The 18,985-nt window shown below is 48.3% G+C and overlaps 1 protein-coding gene across 1 annotated transcript in view; it reads right to left on the reverse strand.

The window, feature by feature from the left end:
* Positions 1-2,089: 2,089 nt before the first annotated feature.
* Positions 2,090-18,985, reverse strand: part of SHQ1 (SHQ1, H/ACA ribonucleoprotein assembly factor) — a 39,833-nt gene continuing 22,937 nt past the window's right edge. Inside the window, exon 12 of the mRNA XM_075287510.1 lies at positions 2,090-2,673. Coding sequence (XP_075143611.1) covers positions 2,106-2,673 — 568 coding nt within the window. The 3' untranslated portion in view covers positions 2,090-2,105. The remainder of the gene's footprint in view (positions 2,674-18,985) is intronic.

An 18,985-nucleotide genomic window follows, 5' to 3' on the forward strand; every position in this document is an offset into this window, starting at 1 on the left:
CGGCGCGGTAACGCTCCCCAGTCCCCTCCTGAGGTATTAATCAATTTCTTTGGCGCATTTATCACTAAGCGCAATAAATCCGCACCAATCAATGCCTATCGCCTGCTCCGACACCGACAGAAATCTGCAGGGAAAAAAAAAAAAACACACTACGGGAAACCCGGAAAGAGAGATTAGAAATAAAAGAGGAATCACCTCTTAATCCCATTTGTTACCCCGTCCTCCTCCGACCGTCTGGTGTCAGGGCCGATACAATGGCGGTCGATAAAATTGATTATTTTCAAAGGAATCTTATTTTACTTACGAAGACTTTCTCCTCTGAGGATTTCCTGTAATCCTGATATGTCCACGCCAAGGGCAAGAAAGAAAAACTCATATTATAGGGAAGATTCCGATAATCCGGTGCGGCTGCATGGTGTTAGATTATCAGATTTTCCAGGTACATATACACACACAAACAGCGGCCATCCTGGTTTCCGATCATGGGCCCATCACAGGACTTAATGTTTGGATGGCCCAAATTCTGTAGCAACTCGGCAACAAGAGAAAGGATTGTTACTAGACTTATAGATAGTCATGAAAAGTGTCTAAAATAAAAATCTAGATAGATCAATACAAGATGGATAGATAGATAGATAGATAGGAGATAGATGGATAGATAGGGGATAGATGGATAGATAGATAGATAGATAGATAGATAGATAGATAGATAGATAGATAGGAAGATAGATAGATAGGAAGATAGATAGATAGGAAGATAGATAGATAGGAAGATAGATAGATAGGAAGATAGATAGATAGGAAATAGATAGATAGATAGGAGATAGATAGATAGATAGACCGAAATGTATAGTATTACCAAGTGTGGCCACGCTAATTAAGAATTAGGTACATATGAGAATTCACATACAAGTCCTTGTGGACTCCAGAAATACATCAACTTGTCTTACGCCTTTTGGTACATAATCAAGTTATGTATACCGAAAAACGTGGGGCAGCGTCTACGGTTTGCGACTCAAAGGTCGAAAGATATCACAGGACAGTGATTGACGGACATACCCCCCAAAAAACACCAATAGCGCGCTCCCTTCAGTAAAAATAAGTTCTGGTACGCTGATGTATCAAATAAAAAAATGTATTTAAGATGAGGCATTTCGGGGTTCTCCAGTACCTAGCAAGTACCACCCCTTCATCAGATCTCAAGAGATGGGTCCTTGCTCAGTAATTGGGAGCAGGCTACCTGCTCCCAAATACTGAGCAAGGACCCAACTCTTGAGATCTGAGGAAGGGATGGTACTTGTGAGGTACCGGAGAACCCCGAAACGCGTCAAGAGAGAGAGAGAGAGAGAGAGATCGAGAGAGAGATCGAGAGAGAGATCGAGAGAGAGAGATCGAGAGAGAGAGATCGAGAGAGAGAGATCGAGAGAGAGAGATCGAGAGAGAGATCGAGAGAGAGATCGAGAGAGAGAGATCGAGAGAGAGATCGAGAGAGAGATCGAGAGAGAGATCGAGAGAGAGATCGAGAGAGAGATCGAGAGAGAGATCGAGAGAGAGATCGAGAGAGAGATCGAGAGAGAGATCGAGAGAGAGATCGAGAGAGAGATCGAGAGAGAGATCGAGAGAGAGAGATCGAGAGAGAGATCGAGAGAGAGATCGAGAGAGAGATCGAGAGAGATAAGACATAATGTAAAGATGGATAAAGAGATGACAGACAGATAAATAGTAGATAGAAGTAGATACAAAATGGATAAATAAAAGATATTGTAGATAGAGAAATAGATCTATGTTGTAGGTACAGGCTAGACAATCAAGGAGATGGATAAGAGATAGACAGCTAGACATTAGATAGACATGAAAGTGATTGATAGATAAAAGACAAGAGATTAGATAAGAAGTAGGTAGCGAGATTAGACTGATCAGATAGATAACACTTACACACCCCTTACCCACACTATAACACATCACATATAAGACACCGCCCTCAGTAATCTGCAGGTTTCTATTTAATAGAGAATTGTAGTAAATGTGCCGCTAGATACAAGATATCAGAAAACAATGAGATATTCACAGAATAAATCCAAGCAGACTGTCCATGACAGGCGAGATTATCCTACAGACAGCAGGGTGTCCTCATCTTCTGCAGGTCCCTCCACAATCTGGAGACGACTCATCTTTGGCGCCACCTCTAAGTATTCTCTGGTCTGGTGCTTCGGTTCGGTACATGGTGCACAGTCTGTTGTGTCCTGGTTATCATGATGGTGCCTTATGGGACTCTCCTGGTTGGTAGCTGCCCCTTGTGCCTTCTCTTCTGTGCCCGCAGGTGCTTTTAGAGGAGCAGATGTGGGTACGGGCTGGGGCTCTGTATTATCCACTACTTGTATGAGAGGTGCAGCCGCCTCTGCATGGAGGGTCTCTATGTCCTCCTCACTGACACTCTCGTCCTCCTCGTCTGATGTGGATTGTTCAGTCTCAGATGAGTCAGAGCTACTTGGTGCTTGGGATGTAACAAGCGCTGCCGGCTGCCTGGGAATATTGTCTGACGCCTCGAGCAGTTTTTCTTCCTCTTGAACCAAAGCGGCAGCTTCCTCCAGCTCCTCCAGCTCCAGGCCCAGATCTGCCTTAGAGACGGTAGTCGCTTGCAGGCAATCTGATAAGCCAGTCACTTTCTTAGATCTATTGTCGTAAAATAGAACAGAAAACAAGACAGAAAACTGAAAATATGCCGTACACATACACAACCTACTGACGTCTGAGTCTCCAATGGTCACAGATTGATTTGCTGAATTTACTTTGACAACAACCCTTTGCTGACATTGTGTTTTTTGGTCCCAATTATGAGATCCAAAATCCCCTGGACAGAGACTATCTGCAGCCACCACTAGAGGGAGCTCAAGGGCTTACTGCATACTGTTTATACACTGAACGCTATAACACACTGTGCTGTAAGCTTCTGAGCTCCCCCTTGTGGTGGCTACAGGAAGGGAAGTTTTTCATTTAATTCTATCACTTTGAGGGGGATTTGGAAATCTGCATCACATAGATTACTGAATGAATTTGTACAAAACGTCCTATATTGTCAGACAAGCTTGTATTGTAATATAGACACTAAGGGTGATCAATAAACTGCCAAATATATGGGCGGTAACACCCTATGTCAAACCACTAACATTAAGCTCCTGGGCCCCAATGCAAAATTTGGATAGGCAGATCCCCAAGTATATTAAATAGCACTGAACTCCCAGTATTAAGAGAAGACACTTTATGGGCCCCCTAAGGCTCCTAATTAGAGATGAGCGGACAGTAAAATGTTCGAGGTTTGATATTCGTTTCGAGTAGCCCCTCAATATTCGACTACTCGAATCGAATATCGAACCCTATTATAGTCTATGGGGGGGAAAATGCTCGTTTCAGGGGTAGGCAACGTGCGATCAAATTATACTTAAAGTCCACGAGTGAGGGTCGGGCTGGATCCTCCGAGACGTCTTCTCCGTGCAGCGTCCCCGCGGCATCTTCCGGCCCTGAATTCACTCTGCCAGGCATCAGGCCTGGGCAGATCCGACTGCACATGCCCGCACTACAAGCGGACATGCGCAGTCGGCTCTGCCCAGGCCCGATACCTGGCAGAGTGAATGAAGATCCGGAAGACGCCGCGGGGAAGCTGCACGGAGAAGACTTCTAAAGGTAGGAGAAGAACCAGCATTGATTGGCCGACTGTATAGCATTCGGCCAATCAACGCTGGTTCTGCATCAAACTTTTACATTCGAATAGCGAGTGGTACTCGATCGAGTACAAGTATTTCGAATACCGTAGTATTCGATCGAATACCTACTCGATGGAGTACTACTCGCTCATCTCTACTCCTAATGTGAAACGCTCTGCCCTCCCTCAAGTCATGCCTCTGCAAGCTGGGGCTTCTGACCATGTGAACACCAAACAGACATGGAGCTTGCCAGGAGTACATGATGGAGTAGATTTGCCATTTCAATGGTGGCCATATAAAGGTGGTGATCCAGCTTTCCCAGAAACAGGCTTCTGTTTCCTTGGCTTGTTTCCATTTGTACATAACGTGAACCAGTGCGCTGGTGGAAGCGATAATTAACATGTGAGTTGCTGGGTGTGAGCTACAGGGAGGCGACACACCTCGCACTGGTTATAAATTAACCCCCCCTCCATGTGTATACACAAGGACAGCAGGACACTTCCTTCAGAATAAGCAGCCACTGGCCTCTGGGGCTTAGTTCACTGCAGGCGTCTTATCTCTGTGTCAGGGTCAGCTGGGATGAGCAGTGACTCTGCTAAAAGCCAAAAAACAGAAGGCCAGTTTAAAGGGATACAAAAAGTTCCAAAACACAAAAGCTAGTAACACCGGCCTATCATATAAGGTAACAGAACAGACTTCTGTAAGGACTCCCTGGCATCCAGTTTGCCCCCATCCCCTGTCTTCTCCAGACCTTCATGGCCATTGCCCTTTCCCTTTGCACCAGGAAACGAGATAAGATAAGCCACGCCCACTCAGCCAGACCCTACTGAAAGGAAAGGGACGGGGAAGAAATCGGCATTTGCTTTCTGCACTGGATTTCTACAAGACTGTTTGGTTTAGAAGCTTTCGGAAAGTCGAAGAGGGTAGCAAATGCACTAGAAAAGGGGTCTGTTCTGTATTTTGTTCTCATTTCTTTTAGAATTTAGGGTCCCTTTAAGAAGATCCCCTTAAATCAATGCAGGTCTATGTACCACAGTTGCTAGAGGACTCCACACAACTATGTGTTACATGGACTACATGAAAGGACTGAAGAGCGCCACTTTTCCCATGTCAGGGGATAATAACACGCCTTAGGGAGTGGGCACCTTTGCAGGCGTATGGAGACTTACAAGCTATTTTCCCATGCCAGTGACATCACAGCCATCGGTCACATGGACATGCTGCGGTTCAGCCCCATTCAAAGGAATGGGACTGAGCTGCAATACAAAGCACAGCCACTAATAGGATACCTGCAGAATTTACCAACTCCACACTGCTACATTTTAGAGGATGCTCCTGCAGCACAATTTTGACAAACCTCCAGACCCGGCCCGTGGTAACCCAACTGAAGGTGCCGATCTACATTAGATCATGTCCAACCAGCGGATTTTCACTGTTAATCTAATGGGTATGAGGATGATGAGAGATAAGCTGATACCAAAAGCATCCAGCAGTGACATTACCCTCTCCCATTGGAGAAGACATGCACACTCATCCAAGTCATACCTACTACGCGAATGGACGCCAGAAGGAATACAGATACCTAGGGTATATATGGCCACCGTTACTGTGCAAGAAAATATTTCACATGATGGTAGAGATAGTTACACGGTTATTATACTGCGATGTATACAAGTATACACAATGATCGGGCATGCAGAGCTGCAGTGCAAAGCATGAGGGAAAGACATGGCCTCTAATGAGTCAGGAGGGTCATTTCATCCTACTATTCATTACATATAGGGACCAGCTATGGACATAGCACAAACTAGTATGAAACCTGCACATATCGCCAAGGGGTAAAGGAGCCTCTTAGTAAAGATCTTCAGTGGGGGGTCTGACTGCCAAATGCCCTCAAAAAGCAAGGCTGAGCCCCTCTAGGCTTATTCCAGTCTTGGCGGCGCTCAGCGAGTCCGAGGCTTGTTCAGACCCCTGGTGAGGGATTATCCGCGTCCTGTCAAGCGGATACGTAATGTCCTAAACTGCACTCTTTCCTCTCAGCGAGCGAGCGCAGGGATCTGTTTGCAGTTATAACCAGCTGGATATATCGGCACAACACACGCGGCCGCTCCTCGGGGAGAGTGAGGGGGGAACACGGTTTAATCCCACTTCCCTCTCATTCCAATCCTGTGACACTAGCGGACTGGAAATAGAATCAAAATGAAGTCAACGGAGGAGAAAACAACTCGCAGCGCTGAAACCGGCGTAATGCAAGTGTTTAACCTCTCTACGGCTGGGGGGGCACAGCTGCTACGCACCTCTTTATTTTTTAGATTTCCGCTTGCCGTCAGTGAATGAAACACACGACTTTAGGTTTTGGAAATGAAAATCAGTCTGTCGTCTATTACAGTGTATGCACCACATCAGGACGCGTTTATCGCCTCTCTATGGCGGTTTACATTCACTGACAGCAAGAAGGGATCTTGAAAATAACAATGACTTGATTTTTGGAGTGTGGGAGGGAAACCTGAATGTCCGCGTCGTCTACCGATACGGAGAAGCAGCCGCCAAGCATGGGCGCGAGGAATTCTTTTCTAGGGTGTGAAAATTAAAAAACATTTTTTATCTTGCTTGTGGTGTGCTAAGGGCAGGGATCTGTTTGTAAAGCCAACGAGGGGGGTGGAGGACCACCCTATAGATATAGGACCTCTGCCTGTGATCTCCGAGCAGAGATGGGGCTACAGGGACATAGCAAGTGAAAGATTCCCCCCACCCCCCAATCCTTGTTCTGAGGGGTTGTCACCCAGCTTTCCACAAACCCTGAATGGTATCAATTCTGTTGTGTGATATTCTGCCCCGCCGGTATATCTTCAATGTAGTTCTTGGTAGTCCCCACAGTAGTACAAGGGTGCCCAACGCCATGCCCATGGTTGGAAAACCTTATTGCAACATGACTCCTTTTTGGCGAAAGTGTCAATTGTTGAGGGCGTGCTGGTGGGGGAAGGGAGGGGAGGTGGCGGGTGTCCAATCTCCCCAATAAATTTTGCACATCTTCCCAGGTCTCTTACGCGAGGTTCACACTAGTGTTTGGGTTTCCATTGTTCCACACCGCATGGAGACCCAAAAGAGGGAGGCCATGTCTGCTTAGAAAGCAGTTACACGTGGTAACAGACCCCATAGACGTTAACGGGGTCCACTGGAGAATAGTCCTCCTTACAGGACTTCTCGCTGCTGATATTAAGCGGATTCTCTGGCGGAGTCTCCAATGTTGGTGTGAATCGAGCCTTAGACTTGTAGTTTTCCACCACAGATCTGTGCAATGACTGACCACAATGGATCCGGAGAGACCCCATTGACTATATTGGGGGTCACCAAAGTAGACAAACTCTGCACTGAAGGCTCCTCCTAGAACGCAGCACCTAGAAATGGCGCAATTCAATTCTGAGGCCTTTGCTTCGTAAATCTTCTATTTTCATACCTATGATCAGTTCTGTTCCCTGCCTGGATCTGCAGCGTTGCGGAGCGACATTGTTGCTGCCAGGCTCAGAATTTTGATCAAAGAATTGTTTTGTGTGTACATTATAATTACTGGCGTCTGTGATTCTGCACAATGAAAATGCTGCCTTATGCCAGTCAGTGCCCCGGGACTGCCAAGTGGCTGCAGATGAATCTACGCACACAGCACTTCTAGTCTGACTGGTCCCCACAACATACACAGGGAGAACCAGGATCAAATCCAGCGCCAAAGAGAGCGCAACGTATAGCAATGTGCATGGAAAAGCTCCGTAACAAGATGCCAGTGTCCCGGGCTTGAAGGCGTCGGCGCCAGATCTGCCTTCACTTCAAAGGACGACAGCAAGGAAAGTGTAATAATCCATTTACATAAGAACATGCCAGGCAATATCATACATAATATATGCAATGCCAAGGTAAGAGGATTATGGGTAATGCCACGTACGCCCATGATAAGGAGATTACCGGAGATGCATTGACAGTATAAGTCTGCTTATTGTAGGGGGGGGGGGGGGGGTCATCTGGGTAGCAGATCGGAAACCTAGAGTGGAGAAGTTAGATTTTGGCCATTACTGGATGCCAATCCCAACCCAAACAACATAGGATGTCCTGTGGTACCAAGATAATCGAAGAGGATACTCCAAGTCCTCCATGTAAGGTCTCCATGGATTGGATTCCATTGTTACACGGTAAATATGGAGGCCAGGTTGTCTCATTGAGCTCTTCATCATGTTCCTCAGATGGGTTTTGGCACAGTGGCATGGGGCATTATCCATGCAAGGCGTGTACAAAGTTTAGCATCAAAGTGACATAAACAAGATGCCAGGACTCAAGGTATCTGAGAAGAACATTGCCCAGAGCATCACTCTGGTCTTCATCATGGCTTCCTCCCATAGTCCACCCTGGTGCCATCTCTTTCTTTGGTAAGTGATGCACAGACATCCGGCCATCAACGTGATGTAGGATGTGATCCATCAGACCAGGTGGTCTTCTATTGCTCCATGGTCCAGTTCTAATCCTCATATGCCCTATGGAGGCACTTTGGGCAGTGGACAAGGGTTGGTCTGGGCACTTGGACCAGTCTGGGGCTACTCAGAATTCTGCAATACCATTTGCTTATTGATAACTTTTTAGCGTAGCCAGCAGGGACTTTATACCAATTGGTTCTACAGTAGATCTTCTGTGGGATTGGACCAGAGCGGCTAGCTTTCACTCCCATGTGCATCACTGAGTCTTGGATATCCATCATCCTATTGCTGGTTTGCTTGTTGTCCTTCCTTTTAGAAGGTACTGACCTCTGCATATATGGAACACCTCATGAGACCTGCTATTTTGGCGATGCTCTGATCCCTTCATTGGCATCACAATCCGGCCCCTTGTCACGTTTCCCCATTTATCCCCAGTCTCCAGCATCCACTTGACCAGATTTTCACCGCCATTCACTGCACCAGTTTTAAAGTTATGGCTGTTCGTTGTAACCTCGTGCTAAGGTTGGGAAAGGATCCAAACAGAAACCTCACCTTTGTAGGTCTTAGAAATAATATGGCGGAAATTGACCTGTGGAAAGGGAGGTGGAAACATTCCCCCTATTTACAAAGGCTTGGTGCCAGCCATTTACGAGACCCCTCCATATGCCCTGGCGTGCGCTGAATGGGAATTCTTGTGTAATGAGACCTTCTGCTTCTTTTCAATATACCGGACTAGGTTTACAGTATCACCATTTGTCAGATATAGGCTTGCGGTCAGGGAACAGAATCCAATCAGACCCAATACTTGTCACAGCTGAGGGTTCGCCACAATGTATTCGACCAACCACTTTAGGCCGGGGCCCAACGGGACATAAACGCCGCGATTTGCCCGCAGCGGAGACACTGTGGGAAAAATCGCGTTGGTTTACAGTGCAAGCAAAGGGGATGGGATTCATGTGAATCCCATGCCCACTTTGCGGAAAAAAAAATAAAAAAAATAAAAAAATAAAAAATCGCAGCGCGGACATGCTGCGATTTTCAATGCCGTTGCAGCTTTGCAAATCGCAGCATGTCAATTATATCTACGGAAACACCGGCGGCTTTGCCATATATATAATTGTAACAAAGTCCACAGAGGAAAACTCCACAAACTTTCTATTGAAAGCGCTGCGGAAAGAACCACAGTATGTTTACGCCGTGGTTCTTTCCGCAGCGCTTTAGCGCTCTGATTACGGCCTGTGGGGCCTTAGCCTAAAGAAGTTTTCCCACCATCCTGTGGACAGGGGTCAGTGTCTGATCATGGGGACCAGGGGATCAAGAAAATGGCATGATGGTGTGCATGAGTGATAGCTGCCCCATTCTAGTGAAGGAGACTCTGCTGTCTGTCAGGGGACTACGTCCTTATGATCACTGAGGGTCCCAGCAGCCGGACCCCCCTGCGATCAGACACATCCTCCATCTTGTGGCTAGGGGATATGTTTCGGTATTGGGAATCCCTTTTAAATACAAGATTCTCAGCTGTGTAAAAGGACTAGACATAGATGGCGCTGGAAACAAATAAGTTCTTGTTCACTGCCAGCAAACAGAGATCTTGAGAATTACGATGAATTGAAACAGAGTATATGGGATACTTGAAGACGTTGCCCTGCCAGTCACAATGCAGTATATTCTGAACACACAGTACAGGGATATATGTAGACCGTGTGGTTCGCCACATGAAACATTGTTATAATGACATTATCGATGTCCGCAACGTGTCCATCAGTTACCATAGGATGTGCTTGTCTGGTACTGTACAGGTCACATGGTTTCCTGTTTGTATCTACTGAACATCGGAACCCACCAAACCAAAGGCGACTTCCTGCAGCTACAGATCTTGTGTAAATCTTCCAGAGAGAACCGGTTTCATTTCCTGTGCAGCGGCCCTCCGTAACCTCCGAGGCAAGGCGCAGTGACAGCCGAGCAATCAGCACATAATGTAATAGACAAGTCCCAGGAGGACGCGGCGGAGGTGCAGAATCTCGCGGCTGAATGGCTTTTAAGAGCTTCATATTTTCTCTCCCGGGAGGATAATCATTTAACATGTCACAAAACTTTGCGTTCTACAATCTAATAGGATTTTTCGCTCTTCGTCGTGATCTCTGCTTAGAAGCGCGGCCGGCTAAATAACGCTCCACCCACTGCGCTAAAATATACGAGAAAAACGTAACAGACCCTATAGAGTTAACTGGGTGAAATGATTCATTGGAGATCATCTATTACCTAGCGTACAGGTCTGCTTATTGATAGATTTATGTGCCAATTCATTTCTTTCTAGCTTGTTTTTTACATAGTGGATAGAGCTCAGCTTCTCTGACACATTGAAACAAATACCCTGCATAAAGTGATGAAATCCTGGCTCCTGCAAGCACTACCAGGTGAAGCTCAGGAGCTACTGTATACGGTTTTATTATGATGGGGCTCAGTATGCAGTAAGCTCCTGAGCTCCACCTAGTGGTGACTGTAGATCTCAATAATAAAACACTATGCAGTTAGCACCTGAAATCTTCAGTCCCCACTAGGTGGATCTCAGGTGCTTACTGCATACTGTTTATTACTGAGTGGCCTCTACGGTCCCCACTACGTATAGTACAGAAGCTTACTGTATACGGTTTTATTACTGAGATCTGCAATCATCACTAAATGTAGTTCAAGTTCTTGTAACGTGACAGCATATCGATTGGATTGGTAGGTGCAAACCTCTGGTCCAACATCCATAAACTTTCATTGTACAGTGGCGCCCCCAGTCACCTGGCCGTGCAAGGAATTACATCACTGTTTGTATTAGTTTTGCAGGGATCACAACAGGTTATACTATATCCGCTATAGATCCTATATCGTAGTGGGCGCGTTCTGGGGGAAATCTCGGATCGTAATGAAATGCAGTTGTTCCTGAGCCGGCCATTTAATTTGTATATAACGAGGTTAGGTGAGGACAGTGTGGGGTGCACATGGAACCAATTTACTATTCTCAATGGCACCTTGTAACCAGACAAGAAAAATATTTTTCCCCCCTTTCTATCAACTTCATGGTTTCCTTGATAAATTTCTGGAACTACAAGATATTCATTAAAGGGAAATGGACCTTTCAAAAAATTCACTTGACCCCGCACCCCTACAGCAGTAGGCGGTGAGCGGTAACCACTACTCCAATTCAAGTCGCTGCGGCCCCGTCCATTACTGTAGATCCATGTGGGGTCTGGGTGTCAGACCCCCATAGATCAGTTACCAATGACCTATCCTGTGGGCAGATCAGGAGTATAAAAACAAGTCAAAGAAAAATCCACAAACAGCATCTGACCTGCTTGCTGATGGTTTCCTTGTATTTATTCCTACAAATAAGTGAAAATAATCGGGAACAGAGCTTAGAAGCTCAGCCATTTTTTACGTATGGCCATGATGGAGACTGAATATAGATTACAAAACTGGACGCTCGGGGCAGTCACTCCATTATATTGCGATCTCCATAGGACTTTGGCGCAGGTTGCTGCACAGGATGTCCATACACTACTGTCACCAGGTCTCTCCCCCCCCCCCCCCCCCCCCTCTCAGTCCCTTGGGCCATATGAAGGTTAGCAAGTTATCACCACCAAGGTCAGGGGAGGTAATAAAGCTGCAGAGGCAATTAATGTCCATTACAGTGCTCAGCGCTGGGTCATTATCCGGCCAGGAATGGAGCGATTCCCAAATCAGTCTGCGGGAGGCGCTCAGATAACAGCAAAGTCACCTAGTCACTGACCATTACCGGATACAAAGGAAAGCGCTGGTCATCCACAGCCTGCTATATAACTATCAATTTATAGCTTTTTTTTTTTCACCGTGTTTTGTTTTCCACTAGTGTCATACTGCTGTATCGGACACCGCCTGTGGACAAGGGTGGCACTGTTACTGAATAACAAATTCCCATATAAAACAAAGCAAGAAAATTATTACACATGCACAATGATTTAGCACACGGCCAAGGAAGTCAGGCATGTGAACAGAGCCTTATTGTTTCTTCGTTGTCACATGCTGCGCAGGAAACTGCAACCCAGCTCCAGTATCGGGCCGACTGCAGGTTCCCTGTGTAGTGAATGGCTAGGGTGGTGCTGCATAGGCCGCATACACACAACAGATAGCACACTGATGGGTATCCCATACAAGTGAATAGAAAGGGCTGCAAAAACGGACAGGAATAAAGCCTGCTCCATATTTCGAGTCCCTTAGATGGGGTGCCCTCAATGCTGGCCATACTTGGCAATCTTACCTACACCAGTCAACTCTCTCACCTATTTGGGGGTCCCGACTCTCCCCATCATATGTAGAGATCCTAGTAACCTGGGTGCACAGTGATCCTAAAGAGCAAATATGACGTCCATACATCTAATCTAGCACTGGTTTCCAATCTGGAACTGCAAAATAATCCGGGATATTCCAAAATAGGAGGAAAAGATTACCAAACCTCCTATAATGAATGATAATCCAGAATATCTGGCCCACCGGATTAGCAGACTCGTCCGGGTAGACTACATATATACTATATACATCCTACACATGACTGGCTAATCTGAGCCGCCGAGCTCTGCAGCTAGAAGAGACAGCCAGATATATCTGCAGAGAAGCCGACTCCATGCTGGAGCTTTGGATTACATGTCAATAATACATATATCTTTGTAGCCACCCACTAAGATCAGATCCAGGCCTGAATAGCAGAGAGCGTCCGGCGAGCGCTCACATACATTCAGCATGGAGCTCCCCAGCCAAATACACTTGTAATAAAAGCTCTTCCATAGCTCCAGTCTTATGCTGCCAAATTCATCTTCCTCGCACAAGCTGCGTCTTGTGTCTATGCCAAGGTAAATACGTCTGCATGAAGTGTGAACCTCCGACACGGAGAGACGCTGCAAGGTAATGGCGGCAGCCTCAAGACTGCAAGAGACAGCACAGCCCTGGACAGCTGACCTACAGAGGTCACAGCCCTGGCAATGGGCACCCCAGATATATAGGAGGGACAATCATGGAAATCTCCCCAGATACTGCACATCAGCTACCGGGCCCGGAATGACCGCTCTATTGTCTGATCTGTGCAATCTAGTTGTATCAGCTGGAAATTGTAAGAATGTTACAAGGATTATAAGGCTGTGTCTACACGGTCAGGATTTCTGATGCAGTTTGTAAAGCCCAAAGTATGGATCATAAGAGGGAAAGAGCGTAAGAAGGAGAGATAGGTATCCAATCTACCTACTGAGGAAGAGACAGGCACCGCTCTGCAAGGACTGGGGAACAGCAGTGCCCGACCCTTCCTCTATCCGGACAGTGGGGCAGAGCGGTGCTCGACCCTTCCTCTATCCGGACAGTGGGGCAGAGCGGTGCCCGACCCTTCCTCTATCCGGACAGTGGGGCAGAGCGGTGCCCGACCCTTCCTCTATCCGGACAGTGGGGCAGAGCGGTGCTCGACCCTTCCTCTATCCGGACAGTGGGGCAGAGCGGTGCCCGACCCTTCCTCTATCCGGACAGTGGGGCAGAGCGGTGCCCGACCCTTCCTCTATCCGGACAGTGGGGCAGAGCGGTGCCCGACCCTTCCTCTAGCCGGACAGTGGGGCAGAGCGGAGCCCGACCCTTCCTCTATACGGACAGTGGGGCAGAGCGGTGCCCGACCCTTCCTCTATCCGGACAGTGGGGCAGAGCGGTGCCCGACCCTTCCTCTATCCGGACAGTGGGGCAGAGCGGTGCCCGACCCTTCCTCTATACGGACAGTGGGGCAGAGCGGTGCCCGACCCTTCCTCTATACGGACAGTGGGGCAGAGCGGTGCCCGACCCTTCCTCTATCCGGACAGTGGGGCAGAGCGGTGCCCGACCCTTCCTCTATACGGACAGTGGGGCAGAGCGGTGCCCGACCCTTCCTCTATACGGACAGTGGGGCAGAGCGGTGCCCGACCCTTCCTCTATCCGGACAGTGGGGCAGAGCGGTGCCCGACCCTTCCTCTATCCGGACAGTGGGGCAGAGCGGTGCCCGACCCTTCCTCTATCCGGACAGTGGGGCAGAGCGGTGCCCGACCCTTCCTCTATCCGGACAGTGGGGCAGAGCGGTGCCCGACCCTTCCTCTATCCGGACAGTGGGGCAGAGCGGTGCCAGAGCCTTCCTCTATCCGGACAGTGGGGCAGAGCGGTGCCAGAGCCTTCCTCTATCCGGACAGTGGGGCAGAGCGGTGCCAGAGCCTTCCTCTATACGGACAGTGGGGCAGAGCGGTGCCCGACCCTTCCTCTATACGGACAGTGGGGCAGAGCGATGCCAGAGCCTTCCTCTATCCAGACAGTGGGGCAGAGCGGTGCCCGACCCTTCCTCTATACGGACAGTGGGGCAGAGCGGAGCCTGACCCTTCCTCTATCCGGACAGTGGGGCAGAGCGGAGCCCGACCCTTCCTCTATACGGACAGTGGGGCAGAGCGGTGCCCGACCCTTCCTCTATCCGGACAGTGGGGCAGAGTGGTGCCAGAGCCTTCCTCTATACGGACAGTGGGGCAGAGTGGTGCCAGAGCCTTCCTCTATACGGACAGTGGGACAGGTGCAGGACACTTCTCATTTTTAAGTGGTCAGACTGTCCCAGAACAGATTCCTGTACAGAGTAAGTGATCACTGCTTAAGCCGATCAGTTGAAGGAATTGCAGGTTTCTAAAAGATTTTGGGCATCAATTCTCTGCTTGCTGCCAGTGAATGCAGACACTCTGGTTGACATCTCGGCTGTTCTGCTCAGGTCCACCATTAGGGCCCTGTACAAATCATACACTTCACAAGGGATTCAGGAACGGTCCACTCTCTGGCAGGATGCAGCGTATACAGGGACTTTTTTTTACGAAAAAATACAATATCCTTAAGAATGTCCCCCCCACCAGGGCCAATCAGGTCAATGGAGCCTATCTGCAATCCCATACGTAGCTCTATATAAAAACCTAGCCCTATGACTCAAAGTCGTCGCAACGCTCCGCTCTGGAGACCTTCACCAACCTAAATGGCTGATAACACAGAACACCAGCCTACATTCCTCCGTAATGCAACGGAAGACAGATTTTAACGTTTACTCGGCAGAGAGGGGAAAAATAATTGGGGTTGTTGAGAGGAATCTGCAGAGGCTGGGGTTGCGTTTCAGTGTATTATCTAAATGTAAGTGTTGGAGCGGCGGGGTGTTTGATAAGCTCACTTAGCGGGAGGATGGAACGAAGTGATGACATTCCACTGTGACCTCGGGGGTTAAGGATGCAATTTTCCATCTGGTGAAACCTGGCTCCGGCACACAGGCTGCCACCACCTGCTGTTCGGCGCTGGAGGATCTGAAGAATCAATCCGCTGACAATGAAATCGCCGCCGCGGCTGCTGTTCCAGTTCAGTCATTTCCTTGAACAAATCAGCTTATCTGTATGCGTGCAGGCGATGCCGGATAGATTTCCATACCGTATCCTCAACGTCCTGGGATTTTCGCTAGAAAAATCTTCAGCAAATCGCATTCTTGCACTCGGCATCTCCTCGCCCTGCACATGGACATTAGGAGTGTGCACTTAAAGGCAAAGGCATTAAAGGAAATTCCCTATTAGAAACCTGGGGTGGGGGAAGCCCAGACCTTTACTATAGGCTTTCTGCTTACTAACCCTTCTCCGCTTGCTTTAGTTTGTCTCTTTTTTCAGGATTTCTGCTTGCCATCAGTGAATGGAAACCAACTCTAGACATAGCCAACTGGATACCCAGGAGGATTATTCCCAAAGAGCTGCCAGTCAGAGAACTTTTGCCATCCAGTCCGTCCTATAGGAGTAAATAGAGCACTGGTCACACATGACCACCCACTTCATTCATGGAGCACTCAGGGGTACCTCTTAGGATCCCATTTTCTTTGACACTGAAACATCCAACAATCAGACACTTATCCCCATCCTGTGGCACAATCCCTTTAAGCAGCCACATATAGTACCCAATCTTACAATAGGGCTGTGTGGGCCAAGGATAGGGGTCCCTACAGTCAGCCCCATGCTTGTAAATGGTAGGGGTCCCTGCAGTCAGCCCCATGCTTGTAAATGGTAGGAGTCCCTGCAGCCAATCCCATGCTTGTAAGATGTAGGAGCCCATGCAGCCAGCCCCATGCTTGTAAATGGTAGGAGTCCCTGCAGTCAGCCCCATGCTTGTAAATGGTAGGAGTCCCTGCAGTCAGCCCCATGCTTGTAAATGCTAGGAGTCCCTGCAGTCAGCCCCATGCTTGTAAATGCTAGGAGTCCCTGCAGCCAGCCCCATGCTTGTAAACGGTAGGAGTCCCTGCAGTCAGCCCCATGCTTGTAAATGGTAGGAGTCCCTGCAGTCAGCCCCATGCTTGTAAATGGTAGGAGTCCCTGCAGTCAGCCCCATGCTTGTAAATGGTAGGAGTCCCTGCAGTCAGCCCCATGCTTGTAAATGGTAGGAGTCCCTGCAGTCAGCCCCATGCTTGTAAATGGTAGGAGTCCCTGCAGTCAGCCCCATGCTTGTAAATGGTAGGAGTCCCTGCAGTCAGCCCCATGCTTGTAAATGGTAGGAGTCCCTGCAGTCAGCCCCATGCTTGTAAATGGTAGGAGTCCCTGCAGTCAGCCCCATGCTTGTAAATGGTAGGAGTCCCTGCAGTCAGCCCCATGCTTGTAAATGGTAGGAGTCCCTGCAGTCAGCCCCATGCTTGTAAATGGTAGGAGTCCCTGCAGTCAGCCCCATGCTTGTAAATGCTAGGAGTCCCTGCAGTCAGCCCCATGCTTGTAAATGCTAGGAGTCCCTGCAGTCAGCCCCATGCTTGTAAATGCTAGGAGTCCCTGCAGCCAGCCCCATGCTTGTAAACGGTAGGAGTCCCTGCAGCCAGCCCCATGCTTGTAAACGGTAGGAGTCCCTGCAGCCAGCCCCATGCTTGTAAATGGTAGGAGTCCCTGCAGTCAGCCCCATGCTTGTAAATGGTAGGAGTCCCTGCAGTCAGTCCCATGCTTGTAAATGGTAGGAGTCCCTGCAGTCAGTCCCATGCTTGTAAATGGTAGGAGTCCCTGCAGTCAGACCCGCTCTTCTGATTGGTTAGACCGGTACACATTACCAATGGGCATCCCATTAGCCAGACCCATGGATGGTAGGTGTCCCAACAATAAGACTGTTGTCATCCCCCTGCTGGCTGTCAGACTCCTTCTTGTGATAGTGGGTGTCCCCGCTGTAATGAATAGTAGTCCTAACAGTCACTCCCGCTTTCATGACCTATTGGTCAGATCTACGATTGGTGGGGGATCATCAGCAGACTTGTGGTTGGTGGGGGTCCCATTAGTCAGACTGTTCATGTAACCGTGGTCCCAGAAGACATATCTGTTCTTGTTGGGGTTCCAGTAGTCCGATGAGATCTTCTGATCATTGGGGGTCCACCCCAGACATATCTATTCTGGTAATGGATAGAAGATCCAGTAGACGCACTTGTTCTTGTCCTCCGAGATGGTCCCAGTAGTCAACCTGTTCTTGTGACTGCTGAAGGTCCACAGCAGACATACCTCTTACTGCGATTGGCAGAGGTCCTAATAGTCATACCCATGACCATGGTGAGGGTCCGTGACGTTCAGACCCATTCTTGTAGCTGGTGTGGGTCCCAGTAGTCGCACCCACTTTCATGACTATCAGTAAGACCTGATCTCATGTGCATTGGGGACCCCGACCAGTTCCTGTGATTGTTGGGGGGTCCTAAAAGCTAAATCCACCACTACTAGTACAGAATCCATTGATAAGGTCGCCTTTTGCCATATTACTATGCTGGATGTCGAGATATTTCCACTTTCTAGGGAGGTTTCTACAATAATATTTAAATAAAAGAAAAAAAAAAATCTCAATTTGCAAACATCTGCTCCTCGGGCGCTGCGCACAATATATGGAGTGCGTCTGTCTGTGTACAATTGGCTTCCACAAAGCTTCCCCCCCCCCAGAGAGCGCGCAAGTGAAAAGCTGGAGTTTTGCACAACGTCTGCCAAGCAAAGGTCCTAATCGACACTGAAAACATTAGCTGACAATACGGAGACGCTCCGAGATCACTCAGGAGTGGCAAAGAATCTCTTAACCGATAAACAAAGACGTTTCCGCTGAGCGCAAGAGACTTAACCCATGAAATGCTCAACCCGGGGAAAGCGGACCTAACCAAATGTCTCGCTAATCCTCCCATTCAAGATGTTCCTCATTAACCTTCACATGAGGCCACCCAGCTAGTAAATGAAAAGATCCCCGAGACGTTACCATAACCATTATCCTCTAATCGCCGTGGAAGAGCCACATTTATCGGTACTGAAGTCATAGCCATATATGCAGAAGACGGACAGCGCCACCTAGTGGCAAAGCTAGAATGAAAACTGGGAGATGGGTCAATACTATAGAAATCAGGTGGGACAAAGTGGTATATACATTAACTTATACCTTAACCACAGGAGAGGAGATAAGCTATAGATTGTTGGGGGGGGGGGGGGTCTCCATTGTTTACTGGTCTGAATGAAGTGGTGGTCCTGCAGGTCTTGGCCATAATATGTGGTGGTCCTGCAGGTCTTGTGTATAATATGTGGTGGTCCTGCAGGTCTTGTCTATAATATGTGGTGGTCCTGCAGGTCTTGTCTATAATATGTGGTGGTCCTGCAGGTCTTGTCTATAATATGTGGTGGTCCTGCAGGTCTTGTCTATAATATGTGGTGGTCCTGCAGGTCTGGTCTATAATATGTGGTGGTCCTGCAGGTCTTGTCTATAATATGTGGTGGTCCTGCAGGTCTTGTCTATAATATCAGACTTCCAATGATACAG

Source organism: Leptodactylus fuscus, chromosome 9, assembly GCF_031893055.1.
Source record: "Leptodactylus fuscus isolate aLepFus1 chromosome 9, aLepFus1.hap2, whole genome shotgun sequence".
Lineage (NCBI taxonomy): Eukaryota > Metazoa > Chordata > Amphibia > Anura > Leptodactylidae > Leptodactylus > Leptodactylus fuscus.